General features: G+C 48.9%; 1 protein-coding gene across 7 annotated transcripts in view; it reads left to right on the forward strand.

Moving 5' to 3' along the window:
- The window catches only part of CADM1 (cell adhesion molecule 1), a 133522-nt gene extending 113032 nt beyond the window's left edge, over positions 1 to 20490 (forward strand). For 2 of the 7 annotated variants that reach the window (XM_077788043.1, XM_077788045.1), the window contains 4 exons: positions 4659 to 4691; positions 9864 to 9917; positions 18028 to 18159; positions 18349 to 20490. In XM_077788043.1, the coding sequence (XP_077644169.1) occupies positions 4659 to 4691; positions 9864 to 9917; positions 18028 to 18159; positions 18349 to 18467 (338 nt within the window). In that variant the 3' untranslated portion in view covers positions 18468 to 20490. Of the gene's footprint in view, positions 1 to 4658; positions 4692 to 9863; positions 9918 to 11794; positions 11876 to 18027; positions 18160 to 18348 lie in introns of all 7 variants that reach the window. The other 5 variants (XM_077788044.1, XM_077788047.1, XM_077788046.1 and 2 more) reach the window with 3 other exon arrangements.
- The last annotated feature ends 420 nt before the right edge of the window (positions 20491 to 20910 follow it).

The raw sequence follows: 20910 nt of genomic DNA on the forward strand, positions 1-20910 counted from the left end.
TGCAGTTGCAGAGGGTTTATTCCAGCAGTAATCCCAGTGGCTGGTGGGCAGAAGAATGCAGTCCCAGCCCTCCTCTCCTCAGGTTTCCTTGCAGGGGTTGGTGAGGGGTGAAGAGGCAGCGTGGGGACGACCAAAGCGCTGCGTCCTGGCAGGATGGCGACGTCGGCTCAGCTGCGGCCGCTCCTGCCTGGGACTGCTGCAGTGCTGACCTGCTCGTGGGGTTTCATTGTAAAAACACGTTTGCTCCCCAGTCAGCTCCGAGGGGTCAGCTTCAGGCTGTCTGGGCTCTCCTACAGTCTCTGGCTTTTCTGGGCTGTGGAGATGCCCAGGCTGGCACGGCGCAGGCGCAGCCGGGCTCCGGTTTGCTCTCGGCATTCCCAGTCCACTGTCGAGCTGGGACACCTTCAGGTGCTTGATGACGCTGTGCAGGGATGCAGCCCAGGGATTTGTTCCCCCAAATTATTTATTATTTAACTTCTGCTTTCTGTTAAAGGTTCTGCCTGTCCCTGGTAAAATGTCAAGTTAATTTAAAGATGATTCTGCACCTTTCTGACATTTTTATCCGGGATGTGTCTGCATTAAAGGGGCTAAAGGCAGACCTGACAGGCCTGGGACAGGAAATAAAATGAAATAAAATTCCAGTCTTTCAGTCCCATGTCCAGCCAGTAGCAGGCAGGACCTGTCATACGTGGCCTTACTTTTGGTGACACAGCATAAGCAGTGCACAAACCATCATCTTGCTCAGCAGAAGCATGGGTTGTGTGCAAGCTTGGGCTTGAAATCAAACCCAAATCCTCCCAAATCTGTATGGAGAAACATGCAAAAGCATGGCTGGAGCCACTGTGCTAATTTCAGCCTATTTTTGTTCTGGTCACACACAACATCCATACAAATTGTGATGATTTTTGTGAAACATCTGGTCTGCTAATCAAGCTGTCCCCAGGGCCCATTGCAGCACTCTGGACCACTCCAGGGGCACTCAACACCAGCCTGGTGCACTGTTTAGGGCAGATCAGAGGTTCAGGAATGCAAGGGACATCTCCATCCGTCCTTGGAGGAGCGTGTGGTGAGGGAGAGGATGGATGGGTTTGAGCCCCATCACCCCTCAGCTCACGCACTGCTGTGGGATGTGACATCTGTGCTGGTGTTCTGCAGAAGTTTCATGCAGGGGAGCGCTGGGACGGGGTTTGTAGGCCTTTTCATGAGCCCCAAGACCTGAACCAAAGCAGGGATCCGTTTGTAGTGCTGCGTGCTGTTCCCCCAGGCTGCTGCGAAGGCAGCAACGTGCAGGAATTCACACTCGCCCCGGTCAGTACACGAGAAGTAGTCTGGAAAATCGGGAAGAATAAGAGCTCCATGCATCAGGGATCAGATTGGCTTTTGGTTTCAGTTCAGAAAGCAATTTAAAAAGCAATATATTGAATGGATATCTATACTTGCTAAAGCCTCTTTAAATTTAAAAGGCAGCAGCGTGTTTTGCTGTTATTTTGTGGATGTGCTGCTGTAATTCTGTGTGTGCTCCTCGGCCCCAGCACCGAGTACCTCTGCGAGGCTGCAGCACTGCGGCTGCAGCATTCAACCAGGGGAGTGTAATTTTGCTGCTGGGGTTTTAATATTCCTCCATCGTGCTTCTTCTGTTTGAGGCTGTGGACTAATTACGGCCAAGTTTAAAGGGCCTGGTCTGTCACACTCTGCAAACAGTTTGAAGTTGGAGAGAATCCATTTGAGAAAATGAGGAGGCTCAGTGGTGGAGCTCATAACTCTGAGAAATGTTGCCCAGCTGCCTCCATGCAGCAATTTTATAAATACGTGTGTGCATACGTGTGTGTGCCCTTGTGTAGCTGCCCAATGGGGTGGTGAGTGCCCAGAGCTTGGGTGTCATCTGAGATGTCCTAGCTGGCAGATATTTATTTTTTATGGCCAGTGCTACACAGAAGTCCCAATAAAGTGAAATTTGGAGCTTTGTAGAAGCCAATGCTTACTCTTTTGGAATGCCTTGACATTGTTCTGCTTTTCCTGAAGAGTGTGTTTAGTTCTCTTCCTAAATGGCATTGGGAAGAGAAGTCTTGATACTAAGATAGAAAATACCATGTTGAGTTGAGTCTGTTTGGTTATGTGATTTCAACATCCTCTTGCCTTTGCTGCACCTGGTAGACCAGCCCCTTCTTCATCACCAGCTTTCCATTTTAAATGTCAGCCTTGGGTGATTGTGTTGATGTTGATGGCCTGGGACCAGAACGGTGCTTTTTTGTGATGGCAGAGCCTTTCCCTGGTTTTGGTCAACATTAGTTAAGTCAGGAGTGTATCATAGACTTCCTGTTGGTCAGCATTTGAGGAAAAGAGATGGTTTTTGTTGTAGGACTTGGGGCAGAAGGCTGATCCCTGGGGTGCTCTTTGCCTGCTCTGACACAGAAGTGTGGCTGTACACACAGGTTGTGTGAGCAGCAGCATTGCAGGGCCAGGATGTCCCTTCCCAGGTGAGGAGCAGCAGTGGTGGGGCTGGGTCACACACCTGGATCTGCAGGAATGCACTGATTTGGTACCAAAGCACCAGTGACAGTGACAGTTTTCTCTCCTCTGCCACGTGATGATGTAGAAACACCCCGGTGTCAGCACGTTCGTGTCTTGAGCACAGGGTCATTCCCTACGGAGCACTGGTGTGTGCAGTCCTCCTTCCCAAAGAAGACTGGGGCTGGACAGGACTCCCCGAAAGCTCACTCTAAACTTTAACCGGTCTGTGTTTCCTATTGCAACCATCCAAACCATTTGCTAATCATAACTTTGTCATTCCAGCTGCAGCCAACATGTTGTTTGACGTGGATATTTGTTCGCACTTACAACCGCTTGAGAACTTTATTTTGTGTAACCTGTCGATCTCTGTCCCCAGACGGGGAAGCGAGATGCACTGTCCAGTTTGCACTGTTCCTTGACTAATAATCTCTTCCAGCACATCAATACAAGTTTGCTTCCAGCAGATTCTCTATTTATTGTAAAAGCTGACATAACTTTTTTTATTTCAGGAAGACAGTAAATTGAGACTATTTATAGATGCCAAGATGCTATCTCAGGAATTAATACTCAGTTTTACAACCCCTTCTAAACAATGGCTTTCCCCCCACCTCCCGCACCATTTCCCCTTCCACCATTTGCTTGGTTAAAACAAATGGGGATTGCTAACCGAAACCAAAGCAAAGCCCTACTCTTGGTCTCCTCCTGGCTTTGGAAGGTTTTCCCTGCAGCCCCCAGAGCTCCTGCAGGAGAACAGGAGCTGGCCTCCTTGAGGGTGCCTGAGATTTGGTTGCCAAGATGAGAACAGCCTACATTGGCAGTGGAAACAGGCTAATGATGGCTTGATAATCTATTATGCAAATCTTGGTACAGTTTGTTAAACTGTGCAGGGTTTATTTGTTTTGCTTCTATAATTAAAGCATGTAGACCTTTGTATCTGTAAGTATTGTGTATTCCATGTACAATTCTTGTCTTTGCTGCTGCCTCAGGAGTTCAGCCCTGGGCTGTCCTCATCTAAATTGCCAAGAAACAGGTCCTTGTTTCCACTGCTGCCTCTGCCCACGCAGGGGACCCGTCCCAGGTTGCCTGCCAGCATGTCACCGAGGGGAAAGGCCGCTGTGAATTGTCTGTCCTTGCTGCAAAACCCAAGCTCCGGGCTGCGCGCAGGGCCACGCGGTGCAGCGCTGCTCACCCCGCGCTGTTCTCACTCAAACACTGCCTGCCTCCAGCCGGGCTGGGACATTTCTGTGACACGTTCTGGGGAGCCTGCCCGCCCCGGCCACTGAGCCCTGCCACACAATACCTACCTCCAGGTGGAAAGCAAACAACCTCCAGCTACTGAATAAGGCAGTAAATCGGGTAATGTGGTCACATTTGGTTTAGACCTGTTGGTGTGCAGGAAATAACTGTCAGTAAAAGCCTTCAACTTTGCAACTGCCTGTTGCAAACTCCTGGAAGAGACAGAGCATCTCTCCATTGGCAAGGCAGTGCCCCCCAAGAAATTTCCAGTGGGATGTAGTCCATGTGGAGTACAGTCAGCTTCAGACTAACAGCGAAAAGACATCCAGGATATTTTAATTACCCATAACTGTTCAACCAGCAGAGGGACTGGTAATGTTTGTCCACAGTTGCCAGTTCTAGAACATCTTTTATGCTGAAAATAATGGTTCATCGTGCAGGTGGTGGCTGGGAAGCTGGAGGAGAGGCAGGAGCAGACTGTTCCCTGGCCAGGGGTGCTCTGATGAGGCAGTGTTTGAGTGTGTAACAGCGACGTGCCAAGGCTCAGCTCTTCATTCTGCTCTGGAGCTTCTGTTTTGTCCTCACCAACCAAACTGTTGGTGTCAGTGTTCTCTCCTGTCTCCTGTTCCCCTGATTTTGCAACCACCAGTAATTGTTCTGGCAAGGACCTGGAAAAAGAGAAAAATTTACTGTTTTCCTCAGGCTCATAGCTTTTGAACTGGAGGCATGTCTTCTAAACAGTGCAACTCACTTCAAATGCTTTTTGCCTTTCATTTTATTATTGCTTGTCACGCAATGTTCTTTGAAAGCTTGCTCATATATTATCTGTTCCATTTTTTCCATTTTCCCTTTTTTTGCATGCTGTTCCTCCTGTTTCTTCCCTTCCTCCAATCCTCTGTTCCCGTGTGTAGACACAACGGCGACGACAGAACCAGCAGTTCACGGTTGGTATCACATTCCTGTTTATCTTATTTCTCAGCATTGCTGAGTGGCAAGACAAGCCTGGGAAGGGGAAGCCAAAAAGGGAACTGGAGTCTTCAAGGGAAAACTGTGTTTCAGGTGGACTCATCTCATAAATACGACACAGGTTCTAAGGCTGGAAAGTCTGTCTGCTCTTGTCATTTCTGCTGTGAGCTCCCCAGCTGATCATCCTGGTGCCAGGCAAGCACAAGCCCCGTGGAAGTGGCATCCAGGTCCAAGCGATGCCAATTGGTTCTCCACCCATTAACTGAGAGAGTCACTTCACACATGAAAAAGAAATTAATTTTTTTTCTTTTTTTAGATTTTTTTTTTCCTTTTAGATTTTTGAGCATTTCTCTTGCATTTTGAGTTAGTTTTTAAGACAGGGCATCCAGCAGGTCTGCTGGCACAGGGCAGCACTGGGGATTCTGGGATGCTCCGCAGAGGAGCGCTCGCCTCCAAGGTCGGCAGGGAAATTTGCGTTATTACACTGCAGAAGGAGATTGGGAAAACAAATAGCAACACTTTCCTCTCAGCATAGCAGTCTAGCAAAGTAACCCTTCTCGTCTGCTCGAGGCAGTCTAGCTAACAGCTTGACAGCTTCCTGAGCTTCCTCCGTTCCCCGGCGAGCCTACGTACACGCTGCGGGCTGGAAGTTGAGCATCCCATTTTTTTGGCACATGCTTACTTTTCAGCTGAAGAACCAAAATCTCTGACAATTTTTAATTACAGCTAATCCATGTTGGACTTTGCTGTTCTAGTTTCTTTTAACTCTGATAAATTGTTTTTTTACTGACAGAAATCCCTAGCACAGAGCACCCCATTCTCCTGCCTGCTCCCCTTGAGGCATTGCTTGGGTGAGGTCAGAGGCAGGACTGAGTGAATCAATCATTCATTAGCAGTGTGCCATATTAAGTGGAGGGGCTTGCACTTCTGATCCCAAATTATTTACCTACCTGGATGCATTTTCCTACTTGGTGTAAAGATCAGAAATTTTTGGGCACACTTGTGTTTTGTCTGTGTGTCGATCTCCCTGTGTGTGTTAAATGTCAAGAGCCAGCATTGCTGAATTTTGTAGCTACATGTTTGTGGCTAGATGTTGATTCTTAAATTTGGAGAAGATCAGGTAGCCCTGATGGTGGCACAACTCCCAACATCCTTTCTAGGTGTTTCTGCATCAGGAAAGGCTCAGTGTAGACATGCATTGGACTCTGCAATGAGGACAAGCTGGGCAGATGCTCATGGCAAACCCGTGCCCCATTTTTTAAAGCAATTCCTGATGTCTTTCCTTCTTTGTTCTGAGGAAGCCATAAAAAGCCTGTTTATAACTCGAGGACTTCCCCCCTCCAGGGGGGGGATTGCTGCCAGGGAGGTGGCCAGCTGAAATGACAACCTATCCCAGTCAAACAAGCTGCCACAAACTTTCCTGCCTTAAAACCAGCCCGTTTGTTCTGATTACCCCATGCTTGCCCTTGTGGGGTGCTTTTCCCGTGAAGACTCTGCGTTTCTTTCCAAGCTTGTGTTGCTGGAGTGTGTATGGAGTATACCAGGTGTTTCTGTATGTTGGCCATTTGTTCTTTCCGATGTCCGATGGGAGTGAGCATGTCTGTGAATGACTAGAAATGCATGGGCATGAATACAGCCAAATGGATTTTCTCCAAAAACGATATAAAATGAATTGGGGGAAGAAAAATAAAAAACCAAAACAACTGAAAAAAAAAAAAAAAAACCAAACCAAAAAACAACCCAAAAAAAGAGCTTGCTAGCAAAGAAAATGGAATGTAAGGCCTGTGTGGAACCAGCACAATGCTTCAATCGGGGAAAGAGGGTTTTGAGCCATTTAAAGTTTTGGAGTGTATCCTAGAGGACTGGGGGGAAGGAGTCCTGTGTGTGTGTGCATGTCCCAGCAGCAGCCAAGGCCCTGCCATTCCCGTTTCCTCACGGAATGGAGTTGACGGCAGCGATGCATGAGTGACCTAACGCACGAACGTTGTTAACTCTTTTGTTGAAAAATGAGAGCTTAACTGTGAATTTTCTGATGCACTTTCTCCTTTCTCTGCACTGTTCATTGCCAGAGCTCCAATAACAGCATGGTCATGGCCGGCAGGAAGGCTTGTGCTTCCGCTGCACCCCACTGGTGAAGCTGGGGTTTCCCAGCTTCAGCCTCCTCCCTCTCGGTGTGCCCCCATGGGGTCAGGGTGCCCGTGGGGCTGAAATCACAGGTCCCACTGTTTGAGCTGGAATACGGGCAGAACTCGGTGGAACCGGGAGCGTAACAGCCTGGAGTATCTGCACCACTCAGTCTGGGGAGAAAGCGCTTTTTCTGCCATGCCCTTCCCATTTTCCTCCCTGCCCCTCTCCCCACCATATTCAGTTTTTAATGTTCTGGCCCCCGTTGCCCCTCAGTGGCCAGAGAGCTCACCCCTCACAAGGTGCTGGCCTTTGTGGAGCCCCTCAGGTGAGACACCCAGCTCATGTTTGCCCCCTACACAAGCAGGATATCTCTAAGCAGCCATGACCCTGGGCACACTGACTTCATGTCCATTTTTTTTCAAATTTTTTTTTCTGCCCTTACCCTGTTGTAAGCAGAGGGCTTTAAATGCTTAGAGTGATTCCCCAGGGTGTGGGTGCTGCCTGCACAGGGCATTGTGCTTGAGGCCCTCTCCATCCATCTGCTCAGCAATGGGGGGCTCAGGGCTGCTCCCCACTCCCCTGGCAAGGCAAGAACCAGGCAATGCTGCCTCAGCACAGGCAGAATTTCTGCTCATTCTCATGGAAAAAGTAGGGTTTTTAGCCATTTGGAAAAGCCTCCTCTGAAGCTGGCAAAGCAGGAAGCCTGGAGTGAAGGTTAAAATAAGGAAAACACCCCAGTCACAAATGAAGAGTGATAAGAAAACACTTGGCCCATAATGCAGCAGGTAAATTATTTTACAGGCTGGAAATCCTTCCCTGAAGGCCTGTGTGGGTTTTTAATTGTGGCCTTAGCAGGTTTGGTACAAGAATAGGTAACACTATTGTTTTATGCGCTTGTTCCTTTTACTGACAGTTGTCAGTCCCTGAAAATGAGTTTGCTTGGCTGAAGCCAAAGCCCGGCTGCACCAGAGCCCGGCCAGTCATACATCCTGCCTGCTGCCACAGAAAAGTGCTTTCTGCACTGCCATCACCAAGCAGCTCTGCCAGTCCAGCTGCCTCCTTCCCTCTTGGAAATGCCCTACTTTAAAGTGCAGCTAATAGTGAATCCGTTCCTCAATTTATTTTACAGCTCCCATCCTTGGGGCGGTTGAATAAAACATCACAGCGCTGCCTGCGCGCGCTGCGGGTCCGCGCGGCATGAAACGGAATCCCTAATTGCTTATTTAGAGCCCAAGACGGGAGAGAAATTGGCTTTTCCTTAAAAACTGGATGTAGCGTGGGAACCCACAGAAACCTGGAAATGCCCGGGATGCCTGGTGCTCGTGTGAGCACCTTGTGGAGCTGCAGGACGCACTAACGTGCCGGCTCTGCCTGCCAAGGATTTATCATTTCCAGGGAAATGGAGCAGAGTGAAAAGTTCCCTTTCATTTCTCTGACAGGAGAAGTGGCAGACTTCGAGTTCATCCCCTCAGAAGTGAAAAGAAGGGGCTTTAGTAGCCAGTATGAAAGTTTAATGAGAAAAATCAAGAAATAATTTACCACCTATTTAAATGCCTCACAACAGGTTTTAACACTGGCCGGTGGCATTTGTGAGTGTCCCAGGTGCAGGGAGAAGTGGAATTGTTGCAAATTTTATTCTGAAAAGGATTAATTTTTTTTTTGCTTCATAAAAAATGCAACATTGCCCTTTTTCATCAGTGAGAAAATGTAGTTCCTTGAAAGGGAACTCTCTACAGAAGCAATTTTGGAGAGAGAAAAGTTGAAGGGCTCCTCTGCCAAGTGCATCTTTGCATGGCCGATGGTTCTGTGAGTCAACTGTTGTATTTATAGATCATTTATAGGAAAAAGGCTCCTGAAAAGGATTCCCTGAAACCCAGGAGTGGCACACAAGCATATTTCCTGCTATTAATCTAAATGGCTTCCCACTTCAGGAGGTAATACCAACATAGCTTCCTGGTTTGATGTATTTAAAAACCAGCCACTGAAAATGAGTTTCATTTTTAAAGAGCAGTGTATATATAAAAATATACCTATTGCTGCTCTGCAGTGGGGTTAAGTCTGCACATTGACCATACTGCACTCACAGCTTGGCTTTTAATGATCAGCTCTGGTAGCAGTCTGTGAGCTGATGATCCCAGGTTCCCCAGTGCCCAGGCATGTGGGATCTCTTTCATGGGAATTTTTTTTCTTTGCTTATGCATTTGCTTTTAGTGGCCAGCAGCAAGAGTGAGTCCTGGAAGTCACAGCCCACGGGGTAACATTGCCCCACCCCACATTTCAGTAAGTCTGGGTGGCCTCCTGGCACTGGTTTGCCCTGTCACTGGTGCTGAGATGTCCACCCGGGGATGCTCTGCCTGCAGACCCAGCACTTCTCAGACTCCCAAACCAAGCAGCACTAATGCCCTCACAGACAGCGCTGCCTGCCTGTGGGGGCCATGACCACATGCCTCCCTGATTGCTTTACAGCTTTGAGGACACTTGCTTTTCCCATAAATCCATCACATCTGGGCAAATGAACAAAAGCCGGTTTATCCAAGTTTGGCAGAGGACACAGCCCACAGTCTGCAAACAGGCCATGACATGCACTGCACAATATTCATATTCCGTCATTGGTAAATGTCCTGACTTGTCACCATGACCAAAGCTAATTGGATTGGGTGCAAAACTGGAGGCAAGTTTTCCATTGCTCTCCGTGTGCAGGACTGAAATCAGCCTGGACTAAATTGGGAAATTGTCCCCATGATGGCCAAAAGGCAGAGTCTGGGGGCTCTGCATGCTGTTATGGGTGGTCTCAGTACCGTGTTTCGTGTGCCAACAGTGTGGAGCGAGGAGCATTTCTGTCTGTACCAAAGGCCACGATTGCACTGGTGTCACACGATGGCTCTGCCCGCACCGGCAGACGGTGGCAAGTGACTGACGCATTCTCTTCTTCCCCCTCAAGAAATTCATGCTCAGTTCTTAAGTGTGTTGTTTTTTGTCGCTTGAGAAACGCAGAGAAAAACGAGTCTGTTTTTACTTGTAAGGCTTTACTCAGTTGCCCAATTCGGCCGAGGAGCTGGACTATGGGGATCTCTCAGGTAAGGGCTAGTCCGTAGGTAACCTGCTGCTCTCCTTCGCTAGACACTGGTTCCACTCTGATTTCTGCATCTTGGTCATGTTGCATTGTGCAGTCGCTATGGCACAGCCATTCCCCCCATGCTCTTGCAGCTTGGAAGTGCACTCCTTTCTGTTGGGATTCTCCTCCCTGGTGGGTTTTGTTTTTTTTTTTTCTTTTGGTTTTGGCACCCATTTCTGTGTGGCATCCTTGGGGCAGGAGGTGCAGGGCACCGAGCCAACCATTGTGGTTCCCTCCTAGCTGGGGTTTTTTGAACACCGAATTGGAGACTGGTTGAGTTGAACCTTTGTTTGTAAAACAATTGACTCTGCCATGTGAAACCCCCCTTTAAACAGGTGGCTGGCACTAACCCGTGGCTGCTCAGGGATTCCTCATCACACCAACATCAGATTGGCAGTAAAAAGGAGGTGGTTGTTTCATCAGTGAGGCCAAACCAAGTAAATGGTTCAAGCCTCTTTTTATCCACACTGGACTGGAAGGGACAGAAATACATCCTCATGGCTGGTCCTTGCCAATTAGCGCTGATTGAGATTAAAGCATAACAGCATCTTCAGTGGATGCAGTTGGGTGCATTCAGAGCAGAGCTGTACCAGTGGTACAAACCTAAATCTTTGTTCTTCACATTTTCTTATAGAAATGCACCTATATTTTTTTGCCCCCCCTTGCAGACTCCTGGTACCTGCCAGGCTCTGTGGCTGTGCACAGCTGCTCCAACACAGGGTGCAGTCCTGGCCATAGGGCAGGAGCAGCCATTTGTCCCCCTGGGAAGAGCCCAGCTCAGGGGGTTGGAGCCCAGTGCTGTTCGTCTCAGGGGTTCACCATGGAGCAAAACAATACCCCAAAAAACCCCTGAGTCCTCATCTTGTTCCATCAAATGGTTCCCTCACGCAACGAAATCGGGACCATCTCATCCCATAAGCCACTACAGGTGTGCTGTGGCCAAGAGGTCAGAAATGATGGATTCATTCTGGATGTTTTCTAACATTGAGCAATGCTAACAATTGCTATTGCAGGCCCGGGACAGATCCCATAGGTAAGATACACCAGGGCTCTGGTGAACATCCCTGAGTGGATGGGAAAAATTGTTTTGCTCTAGTAAGTTCTTTTGCTTTTTAAAATTCTATTTTTTAAGGAAAAATACATTTTTTGGTGAATGAAGAGAAGAACCTGAAAAGATTCCTGAAAGGAGTTGCCGAGAATGGGTGATTGCTCCCCAGCCTGTGCTGCCCAGAGCACAGGAGCTCAGTGTAGCACACAGCTTGGAGCACACAGCTCAGTGTAGTCCTTTTTCTGAGTCTGGAGTGGAAGCCAAAATTTCCCCCAGCTTTACAGAACGCAGCTCAGGCAGAGCCACTGCCCACAGCAAGCACCTGTCATGTGCTGCCAAGCAGCCGTTTTGGAGCTTCTGGTTTGGCTACTGATTTTTTTCCCTAAGAGTTCCAAAATGTTGCTTGTTGCTCTTTAGGATCCTCCTGCCTGCCCAAAGGGTGATCATTCCCGGTCAGGTATGGGGGAGGCACTGCAGAGAGCCCCAGGCCCTTCTCTGCCACAGACACAGTGGCCTCTGCCCATAGCTGCTGTTCGGAATGCCGGGAGACGGAACCCAGGTCACGTTTTTGGCCCAGGAAAGCACATGGGGCTCTCAGATGGGTGGGCCAGGTGAGTGCTGGAGCTGGGCTCTCCATCAGGAGCACTGCCCTCCACTCCAGCAGGAGCGGGCACTGGGAGCCCTCGGCACCACCCCGAGGGATGCCGGGCACGGGCCCACCCCCACGAGGGACCGCGGCGTGGCGGGGCGGGGGCTGCTGCCGTGTTTGCTCAGTGTGCTGTTCCTTCCAGGTACATCTGTCCTGCCCACAGCTTCAGCCGAGGCTCTGCCGACTGTGCAATTAAGTAATGCATCCCTTGCCTCCCGCCCAGGTAGCCTGAGTCCAGAGCCGTCCTCGCTCTGTGTGTCCGTGCCTCTCGCAGTCCTCCTGTTCCTCACGTCCTGAGCCCTTGGGGTATGGAGAGGGCTGGCCTGGCACCTCAGTTCCTCGTTCCAGCCTGGCACAGGCTGGCAGGCAGGTTCCTGCAGCACCGGGCGTGGCGAGGGCAGACCTGAGCGCGTGTGTGTCGCGCACACCTGAGCGTGCAGGTGCACACACACACACACACAGACACTGCCGTGGGCTCCGGGCACGGCGCTCCAGGGACCTGCCCCGACACTCCCCGAGCTCTCCTGGCTCTGCTGCGGAGCACTGGCACCTCCTGTGAAACAGGGAACGGTTCCCTGGCCAAAAACGATCGCCGCCTTTGCAGAGGGGTGCTGGTGGGCCGATGGCTCCCTTCCCCAGAGGAGTCTGTGGGAGCAGCCGTGCAGTCTGAGCTCTGCCAGGGTGAGCACATTTATTCAAACAAACCACATTATTTTTTACAAAGGGATCTTGAAATGGGTCACTGAAGGGGAGCTTATTGATTGAAGAAGGATGAACTCCTCAAATTTCTCTGGTTTAATTTAGACCAAATTCAATTACGATACGACAGGCAGGTTAACACTGCTCTTTAACGGCCCCTCAATAAATTCGAGGAGGGGTAGCCTGCTCCATGCCACGCTGTGGGAATGAATAACATTATTGCTCATCCTGTCATGGGCAGGCAGTGATTTCTGTCCTCCCATGTCATGGCTAAGTGCTTTATAGTGCTCAGAGTAACGGCAGCCTGTTCTTCCACCAGCACCCCCTGCCAAGTCCAACCTCCAGTGCTGCTCTGTCATTTCAAAAACTATTCCACAAAAGGATTGACCCCAGATTCATTTGGGAGGTGTCAGTGCAATCCTGAGGTTTCCTACCTCCAGGGAAAAGGAATAATTGGCTCACCAGGTTTTCAGGAGTGCTCAAGTGATTTAAGGCCATTAAGCATCCAAATCATGACCTGTGGGATCTTCAGACATAATGATATGATAATCATTTAATGAACTAAACTGTAACCAGATATAGAAGAGATCACTTGTTTAGGAATTCTTCAAAGCCATTGGCGTAGTTTTCTTTTCCCCTGCCGCGGTGCAGATGTTATCTGCACATCTGAGAAGCTTAGGAGCTTCAGTGTGTATAAGCTCGTTCCTGCCCACAAGTTCAGCTCACGCTGTCCAGTGTCAGGAGCTTGACATTAATTTTCACCCAGAAATAGAAGGTAAATTTTTGTGCAAGTGCAGCAATAAATCCCCGTGTGCCAAAAATAATGTCTTAACTACATTTTCATTAAAATCTCCCTCTGTTCTCTGCTTTTATAGCAGAAATGCACGTAGAGGAAGGTCAGGGCTGTCCAGAAACACCCCAAAATGTTGCAGTTGCTCTAATGTGAAGCTGGAGGGAGGTGAGGAGGAAGGACAGGCGTCAGGAGCACCGCACAGCGGGCGTTCCACAAAACCTGGGCTTTCCCAGCAGGACAGGCTGCATCTCCCAGTGCTACCTTTGCTGCTCCTGAGCCAAGAGAGAGCCGTAAGGGGCCGGGGCGGGCGCTGGGGCGCAGGGAAGGAGCTGCTGGCAGCAGCAGCAGCAGTGCAGCAGCGCTGCAGAGCGGCGCCGGCTCGGCCCGGCTGCAGGAGGTCCCCGGACGCAGGCGCTGCCTCCGGGTGCTCGAGGATGCTCATGTGTGCAGAGGGCTCCTGTCACCAAGGTGAGCCCAAAGCCGCCGCTTGAGCCTCGCGGGACCCGCTGCTGAGAGCATGGGGAGCACTGAAGGTAAACCCTACTAGGTCTGAAGCTGTTAGTGTGGGTAGAAAGGAGATTTAAAATACAGGCAGCCCGGTCCAACCCAGTCTTGCTTTTACTCTTGAGATGCTGCTGCTGACAAAAAGAGTGGAATATTCATAGATACATCTATGTTTAAAGCCTCATTAAATTGGAATTGAGTGGAACCTTTTCATTGAGAAGTTGGGAGCAGAAAAGTCTGCTAAACCTCAGTGTAAGCACTGACCCATACTATCAGAGTGCTGCTCTTACCATCACCAACATTTTTCTTGAGAGCCCATGGAAAGTTGGTTTTAGCACTTACATTGGCAGAAATGTTAGAAACCCGGAGATCATTAGTACGTTCACTTTTTAAGAGAGTCCCCAAAGGCCCCATAGCTGAGAACCTGCAGGTGTGAATTGCAGATGATGATTATCAATACTTAGATGGACAATCCCCAGCTCAGCATCTGCTCCGTACTGCTCCTAACCTCTGGAATTAGTTCCTTAGTTCTGTGATGAGTAGGAACCAGTCCCAAACCCCTTTCTCTTCTGTCTATGTGCTGTTTGCTGAGCCACACATTTTGTTTAAAGGAAAACTTCAAGGCTGCCATTCCAGCAGTGTAATCACTGTTTTGTTGATTACATGAGCAGTTGGTAAAAATAATCAGCAAAAATTAATTTCAAGCTACCCAAGTCTCTTCCTGGCCACCCTAGAAGAGGCTCTGGAGCACTCCTGCTGCTGTACAGTGATCTGCACTGCGGGCAGACAGGCCCAGTACTGCATCCCATGAAAGCCTGGAGTGCCCTGTTGTGGGGCACAGCTGTGCCAGTCCCTTGGGGGAGCAGCACAGCACTTGGAAAGACAAATTGATTTTTTTTTTTTCCTGCATGAGTTCAGCTCTGGCAAGTGAATTGTACCATTACCACTGCAGTTTTCCTTTAAGGTGCTTTGGTGCCAAGCAAAGCATCGGCCCAAAAATGGTTCAGCCAAGGTGCACCGTAGCTGCAGAATAGCCCTGAGGGGGCATGTTGGTGACAACGTGTTGTGATGTCTGTTCCTTCCCTGCCTTTCCCTCCTTCCTTCTGCCCCACCCACAAAAATTCACAACTAAATCCAAAACAAAACCTAATAGGAAAATTCCTGATGATTCGCTGGAGAGGCCAGGATCCAGCTTGCTCCAATATATATTAACATCCTAATGGGAAAGCTCTGCATGTATACATTTACTGCGCCCTGACAAGAGGGAATTAAATGTCAGAAGGATTTGTAGCGTCTGTAATTGAATTGGTGCTGAGAAAAGCAAATCTTGAGGAAGAATAACATATTAGGATTAGCAAATAATGTGGCATTTTGTCAGTTCCTGCCATCTCAACTGTTCCCTCTTCAGCAATAAAGTTGTGATTTCTGGTTTAATCAGAGATAGGAGGCAGGAATAGCTTTGGTGAATTGGAGACAGCATTTAAAGCAGATTCCGGTTGTTAAGGTCAAGTTTCTCCTTTGCTTTGGGGAATTATTCCTTGTTCCATAGACCTGACACTTTGTTAATTACCCAAGAAATAGCGAGGGACAGGATGTGGAGGGGCTGTTCTGTGCTGGTGGCACGCAGACAAGTTTGCTGGGAGCAGTGTCGAAACCGCTGGCGGTGAATTTGGGCTTTGCCATGCCTCAGGCAGAGCTCTTGGTGCTGGGTCGTGCTGCTGGAGCATAGGGGTTTGATGAGGTGCTGGAGGCAAGGAGAGAAGATGCTGCAGGAGGAATGTTTCAGGCCATGTGTGAGATTGGAGATGTATTTAGCCACGTGTACAACAGCATGAACTTGGGGCTGGCACCTTGCAGGGGTCATCCTTAAGAGGAACAATTGAGAAAAATGGCCCTGCACATCTCATCAGACGAACTCACACTTAACAAACTGCTGAGCAAACCTGGCAAGGCTGTAGGCCAGAGTTCCTTCTGAGGGGAACCCTCACTCCCTGCGCTCGGCAGGGCGCCAGGCAGAGGGAAGACAAGCGGGATGTATCGGGCACGAGGCTCTGGCTCAGCCCTGTCTCCGCAGCGGTGGGACGGTGCGGAGGCTGCCACCACCAGCACAAACACACGGCTTCGTCTTTCCAGAACCTTAATTTATGATGATGAAGAAAAAATACCTCTTGATGTAAAATCCTGCTGGAAGCACATTACAGAGCCATAACTCAGCATGTTTGTGCCCCTCAGCTGTTCCAGATGTCAACAAGGCACTCATCCACCCAGGCTGGGCTGCTGCTGGCTGCTCCGAATGCAACCGAGCGGAACTGGGCGCAAAGTTTCTAAAAAAAAAAAGAAAAATATGGAGTGAAGCGTGCTTAAAGCAGCTGCTTCAGCAGATGAGCCAGTTTAGTTGCTTTGCAGAGAGCAGGTTCATGGAGGACAGATCGTCCAAGCTGGAGTGGCAGTGGGAAGGCTGTGTCGGAGTGGCAGCTCCCTGGATGCCCACTGTGCCTGGTTTACCCCAGCTGCCACCCTGGGCAAGCAGCAGATCCTGTGCCTGGGCACGGAATCAGCTCAGCACCCCATGAGTGTCCATGGGCACCTCTCCCTCGGTATGCAGGGATGTTCAGCCGCTCGCCACAGAGCAGATGCTGGGAAGCGATCACAGCATGATTTGTTCCCACTGGAGATGAGACAGAAGATCAGCCTTTGCTGTGCTTTTGGTTTGCAGGGGAATAATCTTTTTTGGCTGCCGTTTTTACCTTGTCAGCCAAGCTGCTGGAAAGGTCTCCACAGTGTCCCTCACCACACTTCAGCTCATCCCAGCATCTCCCTGCCCGCACTGGGGCTCCTGCTCTCAGAGGTTCCTCAAAAGGGCCTTTTTTTCTTAAATTGTTTTAATTAAAAGGCGCTTTATGGTGCTCTTGGTCCCCAGTTATTTACTTGGGTCCCTCAGTCCTTAATCTTGGAGCAGAATTGGAAATATCGATAGAAAGCGTAAATCCCAGCTGCTGCTCAAAAGCTTTGTATCAGGTCTCAGCTCAAAAGAGCCCCATTACCTTTAGCTGTCACGGATCTGTACGCTTGATCGATAAACTTCAAATATTATTAGAGGTGGAGGCTTCAGAGATTTGCTCTGTTCTTTGGAGGGAGACGGAGATAAATCTTTCTTAAAAATTGACTTGCATTTGCTCTCTCAGTCGTCCTGGCAAAACGCATTTCTCTGAGGTGTCCAGGCAGGCGCAGGCAGGGCAGATTTATGGGCCATGTGCTTCTTGTAGTGAAAGATTTAAATGGTAAATCCTTCACATATGACTTCACAAATCATGTAAAGTTAAAAGATTTTTACCGTTTCTGTTGCTGCTGTGCTTAAATTGTAAGGTATGGCCAGTAAATCATTTTAATAGAGGTGTCGCGCTTGACTCGCTAAAAAAAAGAGACAATGCTTTAGCTTCTATTCCAAAATGTTAATGTATTAATCAGCGGGAGAATAATTGTTTTTTACTGCGTTATAAATCTCAGTTGCCATTAGGATTGCAGCGAGGGTTGATGTAGTTGCGTTCTTAAATTAAAATTGTTTACACTGCTATACATTCATTTTACATGGCCATAGCTCATCCGGGGTTCATTCCAGAGCTGTTCCTCCACCACATCAGTCATCCCTCTCCCAGGTGACGGCGTCCCGAGGGAGAGGCGCTTCTGAAAGGAAACTAATTGTGTGGTGAGGAGTTAAACAAACGCAGTAAAGCAGTCGGAGGCACTGTACAGTCACTGCTTACTGTCGGCCTCGCACTGGGTGTTAGCTTTTGGGTCAGCAGTGCTGTCAATGGGTTGCACTGAACAGTAAAGATGGGGGTTCGTGGTGGAACCCAGTTCAGTCGGGGCAGAGGATGTTTATAAACACTTTTTCCATGCTGGGTGGGTTGGGTTTGGGCAAGGAGTGTTTTGGGAAGTTGAAATGTTTTCAACAGGGCACTCGTTAATGATATTTCTCAGAGCTAACAATTAATATTCCTGTATTGTGCTGCTCTTCTCCGTGCCCCATCCACCAGGAAGACAGATTTGGGAAGCACTATAGGGAAATTTCCCAAAATAGATTCCAACCGACAACTCCATGTGCCCTTCCTTCCCTCTCCCAGCTGTCTCCCACGTGCGTAGTCATAGTGCTGCTGCTTTTAGCGGAAAACACCTCGCGAGTCGAGCCGCCAGATCAGTTCGGCTCCGGACAAAGCTCCTCTGCCTGAACTCATCTGTCTAGTTAGCTCCGTGCTTCACCCCTGCTCCTCTGGAGAGCCTGAGGGCAGCTCTTCCCATCCTGAGAGCAGCTGCAGCCAGAGCCTGCCAAGAGCTTCATAGTAAGTCCCCAATTCTTATTCCTCTTCTGATCTCAACAGATTCCCGCGCAGGTGAGGAAGGGGCCATACGGAGCGTGGACCATGCCGTGGTTGGTGGCGTCGTGGCCGTCGTCGTCTTTGCGATGCTTTGCCTGCTCATCATTTTAGGGCGATATTTTGCCAGACATAAAGGTAAGACGGAGACCAAAGCTGGAGGATGAAAGGCCAGGCTCGTGTGTCCCCTTGGTCGCGGTGTTGTCATGTCTGACGGGACACACCCCCAGTTTCTCTCCAGCGGCACTTTTGTTTCCTTTGTTGGTCGCTCCCTCAGCACCACACCAAGACGCCCCAGGAGTCACGCAGCCTCCACTTGCCTTGCAGGTACATACTTCACTCACGAAGCCAAAGGAGCAGATGATGCGGCCGACGCAGACACAGCCATCATCAACGCAGAGGGGGGACAAAACAACTCCGAGGAAAAGAAAGAGTACTTCATCTAGAGCAGCCTTGGTTCCCATGAGGTGTCCAACTGTGGACGGTTACTACTGGCCCTATTTAAACGCTACAAAGACAAAGTGATCTTGGAAGTTGCAACCAGCTTGTGTCTTTTTTTTTTAAGGAAAAAAAAGCAAATGGGTGGAGAGCGGTGAGGCCGGGAAGGTCTGGGATTTGCTGTGTAAAAATATTCCTCGTAAAGTACACTCTGCTGTTCGACACCTCAGTTCGTTTGGGTTTTCTTTTTTTGGCCAAGTCCAGCTTGGATTTAGTTTAGTGAAGTCATTTGCAGAAGATTCTGTGCCTTGTTTAATTTCTGTTCGTTCGGGTCGGGGGGAGGCTGGGAAGAAGAGGGGCTTCTGTGCGTTAGTTCCCTTCGGGTTTCTGTGGCTCTTCGTTTCCCCTTTCCTGTTTCTGGAGTTGCCAGCTGGGACCCCGTGGAGTAGGTGCGTTTCTCTGAAGGTGTTTCCCCTTTTTTCTCTTCACCGGTTTCCGTTCAGAACTCGAGCTCATCGGAGGAGAACCAGCACATTTTAGATGCGTAGTTTGCAGTTCAGTGTGCCCATGTCCCGTTCCCCTGTTGCCGTCAGGGCTCGGATAACACCCCCCAAGCCCCCTTTTGTGGCTGTTTCAGGTGCTTTCGATGGTGGCGGCTGGGAGATGGGCTGGAGCTCGGCAGAGGCGCTGCTCAGCCGTGGGGATGCAGGAGCAGGGTCCTCGCCGGGCAGGCAGAGCCCTCCCGGATGCGGGGGCTTCTCCTCATCCTCTGCACGGGGGCAGCAGGTAAAGCCCCTCTGATGGGTGAGCCCAGACCTGGAGAGCAGCTGGAGGAACAAAACTGCCTTTTTTTTCTACCTGCTGGGTAAAACGCGGGAATTCGTGTTGAAACGAGCGTGCTAATGACCACTAAAGCCATAGGTGCACAGGAGACTCTGGCTCAATTGGAATTGTAAGCGACAGGTAGCAAACTGCAGCGGGAAGACGGTATAAACTTATATATGCTGACTTTTTTTTGGTGAGTAATCATGGATTTCAAGCGATACTTTTTTATTGTCTTTATGTGGCAAATGTATCTGATTTATTTAAGGAAAGCATTAATCTTAGTGTCAGGTTTGGGGATTTTTTTATGGGTTTCAGGGTGGGGGGCCATTCTCGTGCGTTTGTTTTTTAATTGCTGTGTTTTGGCAGAACCATTACAATGTGGGGTTTCTTTGGGAACGGGGCGCACAGCGGGCCCGTTCCCCAGCAGTATTCCGTCTTTCCCCTCTTCACGAGCAGAACCTTGCAGAACAGCCTTTTTTCCGAGCAGCTTTTGTCGAGCGCAGCTCTTTTCTGAGCCCTCAGCACCATTGCCAAACCCATCGCGGTGAGAAGCAGCCAGGTAGGAGCCGGGGGCTCCGTGGCCCGGCGGCGGCACGGGACGGGCATCCTGGCCTTGAGCAGCCCATATTTGTTTGGAAGTGTACCGTAGTGCAGTGTTACCAATGTAACTTTGACTTACAATGTTGACATGTCTCAGGTTCATGTGTTTGATTGGTGTTTTCCGTCTCAGGTAGATTGCAAAATTTCGGCCCCACCCATTGGAAAAAAAAAAAAGAAAAACCACACATAAAAACAGGAGAAAAAACAGGAAATTATTAATTTTAGTTGTATATCGGTTTATGTATTTTTTCTTCAGTATACAGTGCACTGTTGAAATGTATTGTTGAGTATTACTTTGTACAGCTTTAGATCATTAGGACTTCGAAGCGTGAAGAAAGAACAACCTTGTTTAAAGGAGGATCACAAATGAAGAACGCAGAACTGATGATAAACAACCTTGTTCTTTATTTACCCGGCCTTTTTATTTTTTCCCCTTAGGCCAGTTCTGTTTTAAGGTGTCCATGGAAGATGTTACAGTGTAAGAAAATACATATCCATCTGTTCCCATTCACATTTTGTATTGGTTCATGTATCCCATTTTTACAAAGGAAAAGAAGTACTATAAAATATCTGTCTTCTTAATAAAAAAAAGTTAATGTTACAAAACTAGATCTTGTTTTGCACTCTTTATCCCAGCTGTTACGGAGTCCACTATTGGAGCTCCACTAGCAACATGGGCAGGAGGAGCTGGGACCGAGCAGGTCACACTCAGCACCAGGGCAAAAGGAGTTAAACCTGATGTATTAAACCTGCATATAATACAGAGCAGATTTCATAAGTTTCTTGTTTATAATTGCTAAATTATTTTCTTTGAGGAGTAATGCCTTGGAGAAAATTGATCTGACACTCATATTCCAACCTTCCCAAGCTGGGGTAAGTCAGTACACAAGTTGTTAATAGCAGAAAAATATTTAAATCCTCCCTTGGAAGGTAAGTGTTGAAATACGTGACCTCCTTCCCCCATTCTTGTCTCCCGTTCAGTCCTGGTGCTGCCAGATTTCCAGGCATCTGTCTGTAGAACATTTG

The sequence above is a fragment of the Lonchura striata genome, chromosome 23 (genome assembly GCF_046129695.1).
Source record: "Lonchura striata isolate bLonStr1 chromosome 23, bLonStr1.mat, whole genome shotgun sequence".
Lineage (NCBI taxonomy): Eukaryota > Metazoa > Chordata > Aves > Passeriformes > Estrildidae > Lonchura > Lonchura striata.